The sequence below is a fragment of the Wyeomyia smithii genome, chromosome 1, assembly GCF_029784165.1.
Source record: "Wyeomyia smithii strain HCP4-BCI-WySm-NY-G18 chromosome 1, ASM2978416v1, whole genome shotgun sequence".
In the NCBI taxonomy this organism is placed as follows: Eukaryota; Metazoa; Arthropoda; class Insecta; order Diptera; family Culicidae; genus Wyeomyia; species Wyeomyia smithii.
Window position 1 is genome coordinate 171934198 of NC_073694.1, and position 13545 is coordinate 171947742.

A 13545-nucleotide genomic window follows, 5' to 3' on the forward strand; every position below is an offset into this window, starting at 1 on the left:
TGATCCGTGCCTTAAAACGGTCAATTTTTCATTTTTTTGCCCGATGAAAAAAATGCAAACTAGTTCAGGAAATTTTCGATACCGAAAAAAAACTTTTTTTTTTATGTCGAATGTCTTAGAAATGCAGAACACGTCGAGATCTGGTGTTATCTAGAAAAACGGGAAAAAACGACTGTCTGGGACTTAGACATTTTTGAGCTGGGAAACAATCTCATTTCACTTGTCCTATTCTCAATTTCACTTCACTGTCAATCAAACTCCACGGAGGTGATTTTTGTCACCTTACTTGAGGTGGAATCGGGAATAGGTCTAAAAAAGTGAAGTGAGCGTGAGAGTGAAATATATTTCACCGTGAAGTGACTTCCGTAATAAGCACCTTTGTCTCGTTTCCATTTCATATGTCCATCTCGCAAATATGCTGAGAAAAAATTTACCTGACACTTTACCACGTGGAACGAAAACCAAAACAAACCAGTTTTGACACATACGTGTGAATGTGTTGCTAACTTCCTACAGTACACTCTGCTTTTTTCGGGTGTCGTCAGGGACAGAAAAAGTGTAGGAAGAGACAGAAAAAGGGTAGTCCGAAAAGTCAAATAAAACATTTCCGGTGTCAAAAGTGTCGTTTGAGTGTAGCTACACCGGGAAAACGAAAAAGACATATAAGTGTAGCCATCGTCTGCCCCCCTCGTTCGTGATCATTCCTGGACAACAGAACGTCACATCGATGTTCCGTCTTCGCAACATCAACCGAGGATTGAATTACATGTTCCGATTTGAGATTTTCATCTTACACCCGCTGTTAAAAGCTTCCCTAAAGGCATAGTTCTACCACAGACTAACAGACGTGACACTGGAACCTAGCTCCATCGTCACGAAAAAACGATCATTTCAAATTCCCAATCCAATAACAGTCTTCGCGCGACAACGCCGCTTGAGGCGCTGTCATGCAATCTCATACATATTTTGTGGTACCCCATTTGACACATGCCGTAACGCTAACGCTGATGTCGAAATACATGACGCAGCGCGAACACGGCAGTAGATGGTGGTAGCACAGACTAACAGACGTAACACTGGAACCTAGCTCCATCGCCACAAAAAACGTTCATTTCAAATTTTCAACCGAACAACAGTCATCGCGCGAAAACGTCGTCTGGGGCACTGTCATGCAATCTCATACATATTTTGTAGTTCCCCATTTGAGACATGCAGTAACGCTGACGCTGATGTCGAAATACATGACGCAGCGCGAACATGACAGCAGATGGTGCTAGTGTTACTAACGTAAAGTACTGGAATCATCCAAACGATGATTTTATTGAAAATTTGTTCGACGTGTTATGTCTGTTAGTCTGTGGTGGTAGTGTTACTAACGTAAAGTACTGGAATCGTCCGAACGATGATTTTATTGAAAATTTGTTCGACGTGTTATGTCTGTTAGTCTGTGGTGGTAGTGTTACTAACGTAAAGTACTGGAATCGTCCGAACGATGATTTTATTGAAAATTTGTTCGAAGTGTTATGTCTGTTAGTCTGTGGTTCTACGTTCTATGTTTCAAAAAGTTTTTTGTTTTAAATGTTTTTAGTTATTTTTCATGCTTAGTTCTTACGTTTGAATTCTTTTTTTCTTATAAGAACAGTATAGTATTTTTGTTTTTGTCGTTATTTGGAAAGGATTCGTAGTTTTCGAGTTATGTTTCTATTTTTCTATTTATTTTGTTTTGTTTTTTTTTTTTTAATTGAGTACACATTAGAGTGGGGTGTCGTTATATGCAAAAATTGAAACCAAACGCCTTTCGGTGAGTTTAGGGTTATGTGGGGCCCTAAATGGAACCAAAAAACTTGGTTCTGGACCCTATTAAACGTAGCATTGCTACTGCATTTTCAACTAACTCGAATATGGATACATCATTTTTAATGTTAACAATAATAATTCTTTACATGATAAGCTGGTGTTTGGTGGCAATAATGAAATATAAAAGTCATGAATATATAATATAAAAGTCAGAATGACCGAAATAACACACCACTCGTATGAAGGAGACGAAAAAAATATTTCCAGATTTTGTTCCGAGAGCAAGGTTGAATGTATCAGTTATTCAACTTTAGCTTATAATCACATGGCTTGGCTTTTTATAACGTTTTTTTCCGTTGACTTTTCGAAAGATTGTATCAAAACGATTGATTATCTTCCCCGAGTGTCTATCGTCTACTACGTTCTCTTGTTTACGATGAAAGTAAACAGCATGTGGCTCCGCGGGGTTTTGTTCGTTCGCCAACTGCGGAAAGGAATACACGATGGATTTGGCTAAAATTTCTTTCTTATCCGTATCGGGGTACATAGAACTACAAAAATCCGTTTTCAGTTAGCATCGTTAGCATCAAATTTCATACCAACATACCCATCACATCGCTGTAGATGCTCACAGCAGATTCGAACCAATTCATTGGTTTCCGAGTCAGTTAGTCTGGAACCCTGCTTTAGGTGTTTTAGTATTCGTTTCCCATTGCGATTTTCGTACAAATCCTGATCGAGCAAAATATGTTCGATATTGAAGACGCTGGTGTAGGGATTGTTATACTTATCGATGCTCGGCAAAGCTGAGGACCCTGCACGTACCCCCACAATCTTACCCGCCGGTAGTAGTAAGACGTATGGTTCGTTTTTACCGTGCTTGCCGCGTCTGCTGTTTCCTGAAAAAGAGCGGGAAAAGATAGCGCCTTTCATTAACACATATATTCACATAGCGCACTTTGTAAAACACAAAAAGGTAGCTTGTTCTGAGTATTTTTTATTGTTCAATCAGATTCTAAAATCGTAAAATAAATTACCCACAATAAAGTACGCTATGCTCTATTTCAATACAGTGAAAGAACCGACAATGGGAGACGGATACGCTAACGCTAGATATGGCACATGGTATAGACAAAGTGAGAATTTACCAATTTCACAATATTAGCGACCTGACTAGAGTACTTCTTCTTTTGCCGTTACAGCAAACTTTGGCATTTAGGAGTCTTCACTGGTTTTGGCTACTAATCGCATTTAAAAATATAGGTATATCAAATATATTACATAACAATGATAACCTAACCTTGCCATAAAAATGTTTGGACTATTTGCTTGAATTTTAGAACGTAATCACAAAACAAAACTGTGTCGCATTTGTCTTCCTCGTAAAACGAAGTTTTTTGAAAGCATTCATTGCAAGCTAAAAAACTCGCTTTTACTAATTACTGATGTTTACCTTATGCTGAAAATCTTATCTTATAATATGTTAAATGTAATCGTAAAATTATATGAATAGACATCACATCTAATATATAGGATATTATGCTAACTGGTTTGGTTATATAAAAGGAAAGCTAAGACCAATTAATTTAGAAACTAATGCTTCGTTTAAAAAGGCGTGTTAAATATTATAAAGAATAAATAAAATAATCCTATAACCCAAAGTCGATTCCCCTGCGTTATTTTTGGTATTTATTTGACTAGAATTGTAGCGCTTCTCAAGCACACTTTTCAATGGTTATAATTCACATACAGTGCAATACGCAGTGTGTTACTAAACTACCATTATAATACTGTCGTTTAAACCACAGTGGAAGTATGCGTTTTGTAAGCATATGTTTGTGCACTACACTGGTTTCTCTGAGACTGTAATAAAAATCCCGTATGTATAATATTTGGCATCTGTTTTGTTCACAATATTCTAGCCCTGCACGACGTAGTTTTGTTTTTTGACAAACAACGCATGACAGCGCAGTTTGCGTTTGAGGAACTTTTCGATTCCCTCGTGGATCTCCTCCAAGCTGCATTTGCCAAACCTTAGTCGCCTAGCTCTATGCAAAAGATGTATTACACCTATCAGATTTCGAAATGGTTGCTGCTCGCCCATACCCCTAGCAATCGGTGAACGCGGTAAAAACCCAAACCAACTATACTTCAGAAGTACCGAATAATCCACAGCAAATTCTAGCAACAGTCTCATGTGACCAGTTACATTTTCCAGCGTTTCATTCCGTACAGCATTATGCAGCATTTGTGCCTGAAAACAAGACCATCAATTTTAAATAAAAATTGAAAATTGTAATAACATACGCATTTTTCCATATATCCTGGGTTGCCCAACAACAGCGTATCTAATTCATTAAGTTCGTTCACCGTCTGAATCGGAAACGGTTGCCTCAGTAAGTTTCTGTTTTGTGTGCAAACATTGGAGATCTGGAACAGATCTGCAATGTTTAACTTTGTTGCCGAGCGGCGTGGCCGCTGGGTCGTAATGGACGTTTTATCGTCGCTATTGCTGTCATCGGATTTCACATTTGGCACTGAATAGAACGCATACTCATCAAATTCGACACTATCTTCTTCGATTTTAATCGTTGGCTCCATGAAATTAGTGCTGGTCGTCTCCACTGCCGATGTTTTTCCTCCTGGTGAAAAAAGTAAAAATTCAGTTAGCTTTGCATTAGTTACTTTTTCTTGTTTCATAACCGAGTAATAAAACCAACGTTTTTTTTTTCTTTAATCAGTGCATTTATTTGATATGACCCATTAAAAACAACTAGTAGTTATTATTTTGATAAGCAAAATAACATCAATAGGAAATGATACTAGGTTAAGATGAAAGGTTTACTTTGTTTACAGTTATCATCAGACAAGAACTCAGTTGTCATGGATTAGCATTTCATTCCTTATTTTTTTGCGCGCGAAATACTTGCGATTCCTTTTACGACCATTGATATTCTTGATCGCCAACGTTAGACCTTCTTTCAAAGCTGTTTGGTCGATTCCGTGCTCCCGCCAAGCTTCTGCAACAGAAATAGTTTGTAGATTAAACAAACCTGCTGCGCCTTGCCTTAGTCGATACAGTCAACAACGGATTTTTAATTAAAGAAACTATAACGAAGAGACATCATTCAAAGATTATAGAGTTCAGACACGAGATTGAAGCTTAAAATGAAACCACGAAATTGATTGAATCTAAAGCATTAACGCCTTTTTTCAGCAAATGACACTAAACCGCAAACCCTAATAAACTGAACTAAAAATGTCTTCACTAGACTTCGACTAGATGGGTCGGCCACAGTTTAATTAAATTTTCGAAAATAGTTATAAAAACATCTATATCCCACTAAATGTGAATCGATAGACATAAATAATTTACTTTACTAACCCAACATGCAGTCGGCAAAAATGTCGTAACTTTGCATTGCCTTTCTTCGAGGACCTCGATGACAAATACCGGAATAATTGAAACTGTACATGGCTTCATCTTGGAACAGTGCATGGAAAGCGTTGATAATTTTGACCGATTTAGGTTTTTTGGCTTTCAGAAACTTTATCTGTACAAAGTGTAATTAAATTAATTGCGGAAAACTGAAATCCTGTTTTACACTTACATATTCTTTTCGTATTTGGGCGTTTGCCTTAACGGTTGCTTCCAGTAGTTCCACAGTGTCCTCGTCTGGAATAGGAAAATTAAACCCTCGTACTAAGGGCAGCGATTGTATTGCGGGGAAGCCGTAAGCACGCGCTGCATGCGCTACATTTGATACATCCATGTCACCAATAAACTCAATTCGCAGATGTTCGCTTTCATCATCTGGTATAATTAGTTTCGATGCTTCGCGAGACAATGATTTAGCTTTATAGCTTTGGGCTTTGTACATTTGTTGAACAAGTTTAATCTTGTGAAGTTTGGCTAAAACGAAATAAAAAAAATGTGTAATTAGTGTTATTATAAACTCTGTGACTACTATGAATAAGTCAAACATTGGTTTATACTGTTAACTTTATTGCAATTGGAAAAATGTGTCGTTTTGATGATGAAAAATGTTTTATTTATAAAAAAAAGGTTCAGAATAGAAATTTGCATTTGATCCATACACACAGCCTTGGGTGCACAACGTTGGTAGTAGTGCTGTTAATACCGTCGGATCGTTGCTCCAACTGGGTTTCGCAGCTTACGGCTGATCACCATCACCACGGCACGGAGTGCATTTTTCAGAGCACAGCTATCGACTCCCATGTCCGACCAGGCCTCTGTAATTATATGAAGGGATTTTTGTTTTTATCTAAGCGTTTAAAAATTAAAAAAAAACGTATTTTTTTATTTTCATCTATGCGTTAAAAAATTAAAAAAAAAAAAACATGTAACGTTAGCAACGTTAGATAATTTAAGGGCTCATGCCGTTACTTAAAAAAATGAGAAAAAACTGCAAATCAATCCAAGTAGGCAAACATTTTAACATTGTCGCAAAACTGTCTTCATCGAATTGATTTTATTTATTAAAAGTGGAAAAAGTTCTAGGATTCTTTTTTTAAATTAAGTTCTGAGATTCTACGGAATTACAAGAGGTAAATACGTTTCTAACTTATGCCAAATTCTTCAACTGTTCAAATGGATGAACGAACCAAATCTTTAGACTACATGAGTCGACACCTAAATACACAGGATGTTTATTACGAAGGCTGTTCATAACCGTACCAGTTAGCAAGAGGAAGTCATCTGCAAAAAGATATAGTGGTCTTCACTGCATTTACCGAAAATTTTGCTTGTAAACGGTCACTCCGATGTCCGCGTTACGATCTGGTCATTTGATCGTATGGAGATTTTTGTATCTTGCTTGAGTTTCATCTGGGTTTGAAGACCTTTTTTAGGTACATTTTTCTGTATAGTATTTTTAAAGTAAGACGTAGTTCCCACGGGCGTAGCCAGAATTTCAAATAGGGGGGAGGGCAAGTTCTTCAAAATTTTAGAAGTAAAAAAATGGTTCATTCAAACTTTTGGACATAGCATTTTTGTGACGAGGATCTCAAGAATCCACGAACATATCAGAAAATAGAGTTGATCAGCAGCCGCAACCGGGAATTCAAGATATGATTCTCAAAATGGCCCAACTTTTACAGCCCCCCCCCCCCCCATTTTCTCTCCTCTGGCTACGCCTATGGTAGTCCCATGTTGAAAAGAAAATTATCACAGGAAAAAATGTTTTTCGATGCACTGTGCCCTACCCCGCCACAATAAAATGTGCAGAATGTAAGATAAAACATTATCACTACGTACCTAGCATACATCCTTGAAAAATGTCATAGTTCACCATCGCCTTCCGACTCGCTTGCTTAAAGTACGGCTGCCTATCGGCAGTCAGATAGTAATTCTGCAACGCCTGGTAGGTGAAGATTTTATTCGATACAATATCGTAGATCCTGTGTGCATCCGATTTGTGCGGCATCTGAGAACGCAACAGATTCACATACGCTTGCCGTACAAGCCAGTTGCTACGTACTGCCTGTTCCAGCTTCTCCACGGTTTGCTCGTCCGCTATCGGGAAACAGAAACCAGCAATGTTCACCGCTCCCTGTTGCTGCCGTAGCCGGAGGTTTATGCCCGAGCTCAGCGATTCAATGCTTTTGTCGAGCAGTTTTTCCTCGCTGACCACACGGATGGAGGCTGTGGAAGAGCAAAGTGGGTTCTGATTAGACATGTGCATAAGGTGCTGTTAAACAGTTTGTAGATTTAGCCTAAAAGCAGTTCTTTGGGGTGTGACTTTTTATTATCTATTTAGTAAAATGGTATTGGTAAAACTGCGACCTGTGACTGCGACTGTAATCATTGTTCCTATGCTTGCACCAATATTGTCTGTTTTTATACAGATTGGTTAGTCATAGTCTAATGCGTTGCTTCAATTTTTGATCTGAAAAGGTAAGAAATTTGGAACTTGTATTACAATTCTAAAAAAAACAGCAAGTCGCTAGTTTCATTCATAATACTGAATTTCACCGGTGATTCCGCCTAATGGGGTTACTGAAAAACAAACAAAGCAGTATATTTACACTACATGGATCGCATCGCACAAATGATGTAGCAAGAAAACGCACAGTTAGTTTAAATTAGTTTACTGATTGCTTCGAGCCGATGAAATCAATAAAAAAGTACTAAAATAATAAATATATTGCTTCGATAGAAACTATAGCAGTACGTCATGGCCATAACTTCAGCCATTCACATTATGACTGTATATCGGGAAAACTGGAGAAAATTGTGCCCACGTTTTGAAATATTCGCCGCCGGAAGTTGAACAACTTGGCACGTTTTCGACCGTCGGCTCGCTTGATTACGATGTTAATGTTTTCTTGCAATGTGGCTTCGTTTACACCGCTCTCGGACCACGCTTCTGTGGGAATAAAGACAGTTCAGCGTATTTGTCTACTCGAAACACGGCTTGATGGTATAACCTAGCATGCAATTGTGGAAAATATGATAATCTTTCATGGGCCTTCGCTCCTTTCGGCCTGTCCCGTTATAGTTGTACATCTCTAGCGCAGCATCGGAGAACAGAACCGGGAACACCTTTGCCACATCTTTGGTTTGATCCTTGACACGTCTGAGGTGCTCTACCTGTGTGTTAACAATCACAATATATAAATAGTGGATTCCATACAGCTCAACTGATACCTACGTATTGTTTTCTGATGTTTGGAAACATTCTCACCGATGCCTCTAACCGCTCAATGGTATCACAGTCTGGGATCGGAAATATGAAGTTGTCTACTCCTTGCTGTGCACTTTGTTTAAACAGTTGTATTCGTTTGAACACTGAAACGAACAAATCCAATTAGTACGATTCATTTTTCTTGATAAAAACAAATTGTATTGATAAATGAAAAACAGTTTAAAAAATAGCTTTTTTGTTTTTTTTTATTCGCAACAACCAGTTTAAATGTCGAAAAATTTATTTCGATAGTCTGAAAAACACAAGATATTGTCATCTAAAATAGACCGGTTGTTTGAAACATAGATTAATAACACTTTTGAGGCGCGATCAAGCTTTCAGTTCTTCTTCGAGTGCTTTTTTTGCTCTGTACAGTCGTTTCGCCAAGCGTTGCCGTGTTCTTCGTATTGCATCTGTAACTGTTTCCAAAATCTTATCGGTACTGTACTCGTGCCAAACATCTGTAAAACTGATGCAGGTTAGTCGATATAAAAAACCATAAAAACAGGTACTATCATCATCAGTCACTTTTATGAAGAAATTATCCATCGATTCGAGTTTGACTATTTCTTAACAGCAATCGCAACATAGTTACCTAGCAAACAGTCGACGAAAATAGCATAACTTTTGAAAGGTCTTTTCTGTCGTCCTCGCTGGTTGTATCCGTCGAAAGCCTCATCCATGAACAATGATTGCATAATATGCGGGATGTCCATTCCGTCTGATTTTCGAAGGTGTAGATATTGCACCTAAAGTATGGAGAAAGCACAAACTTTAATTCTCATTTCCGTATTATTCAGCAGAGAAATTCACCTACATATTGCTGCCACACACACATGTCGTTCCGCACTGCGTCTTCTAGCATATCAATTTCTTCAACTGTTTGTAGCGGAAATACAAAGCCTGCCACAGCAATGTGATGTGAATGTGAAAACGACAGGTCCGACCTGTTCGGCGTGGGAAGAAAGTAGCGTCTTCTTTGCTGCTGACGCTGCATGTACCGAGAGAAAACTAGAAATAAATTAATAAGCACAATTAGAACCTGTTTAAATGTCAGCAAATCTAACTGAACAAAAATGGTAAATTCTCTATAGTTTTCATTGTTTTTATTAACAGCATACTTTGCTGCAGCGTGTTCACTAACTTCAACAAACAATAAAAAATAAAGTTAGGTATTGCACGGTCGCAAAGCCCGGTTCCTTCCCAGGCGCACATAGTTTCGCACGTTAATACGCTTAAAAATACGTTTCATGGTGGGCATCAAACTTGTTTTGTCTATATCCTGATGATCAGGCCAAGCGTCTGCAAAAAGAAAATTCGGTAATTGTGTTCAGTATATAAAACAACTTACAACGCACCGAGCAAACAGGTGCTAAAAATCACAAAATTTTTGAGTGCATCTCTTCTTCGACCGTTAGCGCTAAATTTGGTGGTCGTAAAACAGAAATGTCCAAAAATTGCCGAGTCACTGCAAATTCTACCAAAAGCATTTCCGGATTCAAACGGTTCGTTTTCCAGTTTGATGCGACGAAGATAGTTTATCTAAGGATATAGTTCAGGGTCAGAGTGACAACGCGATATATCATCGTTTTAACACTCACGTATTTTTGCTTTGTTTTCGACACATGACGAACAGCATACTCCAATTCTTCCACTGTATCAGGATCGGTTATTGGAAAGGTAAAATTAGATCGTATAGATCTCTTTTCCTTAGGAAATAAGTCATCTCGAATGCACGGAGACAGTCGTGAAAACTTCTCTGAAAAAAGAGCCCGAAGCTATTAGTAACAAAGAACGGTTGGAATGGTAAAATAGTATGAATATAAGAATTCCGCAGATTTGAAAAATATATGATATTTATTCAAATGGTTAATCTATAAATGACGTGAATTTGCGAAACTTTCGCCATTTCACATGTCATTACATTCAGCCTCAATATTAGACAGTCTAGCTTTACGACGCATCTTCGATTGCTGCACGTTCCGACGATTATTTATTTTCTCGATGGCACGTTTAATTTTAATTTGCAACATTTCCATTGAAACACCTTGATCAGACCAAGCCTCTAAAAAACATCATATTTATCACATTTTATCACGATTAACGCTTACTGTAAGCGATTCCGACGACTCGCGTACCTAACATGCAGTTGGTAAAAATGCTATATCCCATCATCGCTACTTTAGGAAATCGATGTCCAGATATTCCACTCCAGTTGTATCTAACCATCGAAGAATCGGCAAAGAACAGACTGAAGCAATCTACCAAATCCTTTTTGGGAGGTTTCATGTATGAAAGGAAATGGATCTATAAAAACATGTGAAAATAATATTAACTCAGAACGTGCTTACTACTGTAAAATTTTTTTACTCACGTAGTGATCTCGAGTGAATTCACTCATTTGAACGGCTCTTTCCAATCGCTCGACATCCATTTCATCTTTTAAAGGGAATTCAAAGCCAGGAACATGAACGCGACGTGTGGCAGACAAGTTGAACGGATTTTTTCCGGTGGCTTGTCTATACGGTGAAAGCTGTGCTTTGCAGCGGAGCATTCTTAAAGGGCAATTATCTGTCGGAAAACGATAAAATGTTATCAGTAAAAGATACTTAAATTGAGTTGAAAAAATCACTATGCGATGTTCACCAATACTCTTTTGAAGTCTGAACACGAACAAATTTATATAGAAAAATACTGATATTTATTCTAGAAGTAACAAACAAGAACCGAATTAATTGCTCTGCAATAGTTTCAGTTTTCTTTTCAAAACTTGATTTCGCGTGTAACGTCTCCGACTAATGTGATAAATTGCCTTTTTCAGTTGTTCCATTAGACTGACGGTGTTTATGCCATGTGATCGCCATGCATCTGCAGTCAAACAATGAATGGTTATAGTTTGGATTTTATCGCAATATGATTTCAGGCAAATTACCCAACATGCAGACAGAGAACACGTCGTATTTCTTCATAGCCTTTTTCGGTGTCTTAGGATACTCTGCTCTTTCGACGCCGTAAAAGCTATAGTTGGTCATCGCATGATCATTGAAAAACATACTGAACGATTGCACAATGCTCAAATGGAGCGGCTTTGTTAGACTTAGATATTGCACCTAAATAAACGTATTGTTACATTCCAGATTGCTAATAAGTTATCGGGTAATTCTTACATATTGCTCTCGAATAACAGCACTCTGTTTAATACTCAGCTCCAGCCTTTCGATTTCGTCTTCTGTTCCAAGGGGAAAATCAAAACCCAGCACTGACGGGTTTTCTTGTATTCGTGATGAAGTGGAAGCGGGAAAAGAGTGATGACTGGTAATTCCCATGTTATGATGATAGGACTGCATGTATAGATCTTGATGATTGGCATCAACCAGAGGAAGTTTACTCGGCTGCTTCTCGTCTAGCATTGTCGTCAAGTTTCGTACCTTAACAACATGTAGATTACCTGCGAAATAACAAATCTTCAATCCAAAATTTATCAATGTGTAATTTTGAACGACAAATAAGGAAACAAATTCGACATTGGTAATTTTTTATTGATAATATTTCAAAGCTATTTATGGTTGATTACCAACAAATATCACAATTGATCATCCTAAAAGTAGAAAAAAAGAAGAAAAATGTTATTTATCCTTTTTAATCAAGAAAAACTGCCGCTCCAAGCATAACTGTCCCAGCGTCCATAAGGTTTGCACAGATTATGGGACAGTTATGCTTGGAGCGGCAGAACACACCTGTCTTAACTTGATAAAATACCTAACAAGATAATTCAAGTTGTGTTCTAGTTGGATTCACTAACAAATCCTGTATATGAATGTATTCAATCACTTTATGCTATATATCGAATTTGTTAATGTTCTTGATATTTCATACCTTTCTCATACGTTGTATGCAAACCTAAATCATTGGATCTATTCAATGTACCTAATGCCATATCCTAACACGGGAAACTCTACAATTAATAATTTTTATGCTTCCTTAGTAAAAACACCTTTTGAGACATGGTTTTTGATTTACGTTTTCCTTCGAATCAATAGATAAATTCACTGCCGTTTGTTTTTTATTAGGTATAAGGCTGGCTGAACACGGATTTTCAGTTCTCACAGAGTTTCCTATAAACTATAATCTCCCTACTGTACAACCTAGTTCGATGTGATTCAAAGTGGCACAAAATAATGATTTTTTCCACGAAAACAAGCTCCAACTCTATCACACCAGTAACTTTCATGTTCTTCGGCATATTTTGCGAAAACTTTGTCATAAATACTGCATGCAATGCGAAAAAGATTTCTCAATCTGCAATGGCGTTTGTTTTCGTTTTGCGTTCACTAATTTTTTCTCGACTGTTCCAGTTTCTCCCCGTTCCCTGATTGAACAAATTGACGGATTCACACATAATACACTTCCACGGAAGAGTGCTCATCGATAGTGTGAACATCACTCCAGGAGTTACGGTAAATTTTCGTTTAAATTAACGAAAATATGTAAAAATTTAGCAAATTATTGAAATTTGGTCGATTTCGCATGAAAATTTCTAACGTATGTATTATTTATATTGAATATATTCACTCCTGGATAGCCAACTGTAGATATTTTGATAAATTCGTAAATTTCCATAGCCGTAGATTTTATTTAAAGACCCGTATATCCGTAGAAGTGAACAAATCCCTAGATCTACGGTGAAGCCAGCCTGTTTGGCGCATTGCATTTCAAATTCGCATTAAAAATTGTATGGAAAAGTCTACATTTTACATTCCCGTTTCTAGAGAGCTCAGAGCTTTTCAATGCACTACCTTACGTCAAGGTATAGTCTTCTAAATGCCTAACAACTTTGCCGAAGACACTGAGGAGCTAGGATGTCACTAAAAAAGCTATAACTGATCAAAGATGAGTATGTCGAGTTGAATATTGAAAATCATTTTGACGTAGAACTATGTCTCTCAGAAAATTCGGCTACAGAAGGATGTAAAATAAAATCTAAAAACGGAAAAAATGAAAAACATGTCCAACTTCAAATGCTTATAAATTAGGTAGTTTT

General features: G+C 37.5%; 2 protein-coding genes across 4 annotated transcripts; both read right to left on the bottom strand.

Annotated features, from left to right (window-relative positions):
* Positions 1 to 2778: 2778 nt before the first annotated feature.
* Positions 2779 to 5924, bottom strand: LOC129720027 (uncharacterized). Of its 2 annotated transcripts, none has more exons than XM_055671447.1 (4): positions 5409 to 5924; positions 5183 to 5351; positions 4105 to 4817; positions 2779 to 4051 (listed from the first exon to the last, which is right to left on the bottom strand). In XM_055671447.1, exons 1-3 carry the CDS (start codon positions 5781 to 5783, stop codon positions 4672 to 4674), a joined length of 690 nt encoding a protein of 229 aa, XP_055527422.1. In that variant the 5' UTR covers positions 5784 to 5924; the 3' UTR covers positions 2779 to 4051; positions 4105 to 4671. The 2 variants fall into 2 exon arrangements, with proteins under 2 accessions (XP_055527422.1, XP_055527415.1); XM_055671440.1 differs by having other exon boundaries at positions 5409 to 5922.
* A 4418-nt stretch (positions 5925 to 10342) lies between these two features.
* LOC129720037 (uncharacterized) lies at positions 10343 to 12864 on the bottom strand. Of its 2 annotated transcripts, XM_055671455.1 has the most exons (7): positions 12525 to 12864; positions 12381 to 12459; positions 11672 to 11952; positions 11437 to 11614; positions 10879 to 11372; positions 10643 to 10811; positions 10343 to 10569 (listed from the first exon to the last, which is right to left on the bottom strand). In XM_055671455.1, exons 2-5 carry the CDS (start codon positions 12439 to 12441, stop codon positions 11236 to 11238), a joined length of 657 nt encoding a protein of 218 aa, XP_055527430.1. In that variant the 5' UTR covers positions 12442 to 12459; positions 12525 to 12864; the 3' UTR covers positions 10343 to 10569; positions 10643 to 10811; positions 10879 to 11235. The 2 variants fall into 2 exon arrangements, with proteins under 2 accessions (XP_055527430.1, XP_055527426.1); XM_055671451.1 differs by having other exon boundaries at positions 12381 to 12864.
* Positions 12865 to 13545: the final 681 nt, after the last annotated feature.

Excerpts from the sequence above, each read along its gene's own strand:
- LOC129720027 (XM_055671440.1), bottom strand. The coding sequence starts at position 4,497 with ATGAAACAAGAAAAAGTAACTAATGCAAAGCTAACTGAATTTTTACTT. Across the intron at positions 4,052-4,104 it reads CAGGATATATGGAAAAATGC|GCACAAATGCTGCATAATGC; the intron begins GTATGTTATTAC and ends TCTTGTTTTCAG.
- LOC129720037 (XM_055671455.1), bottom strand. The coding sequence starts at position 12,441 with ATGGCATTAGGTACATTGAATAGATCCAATGATTTAGGTTTGCATACA. Across the intron at positions 11,615-11,671 it reads CTGTTATTCGAGAGCAATAT|GTGCAATATCTAAGTCTAAC; the intron begins GTAAGAATTACC and ends ACGTTTATTTAG. Across the intron at positions 11,373-11,436 it reads GTTCTCTGTCTGCATGTTGG|ATGCATGGCGATCACATGGC; the intron begins GTAATTTGCCTG and ends GTTTGACTGCAG.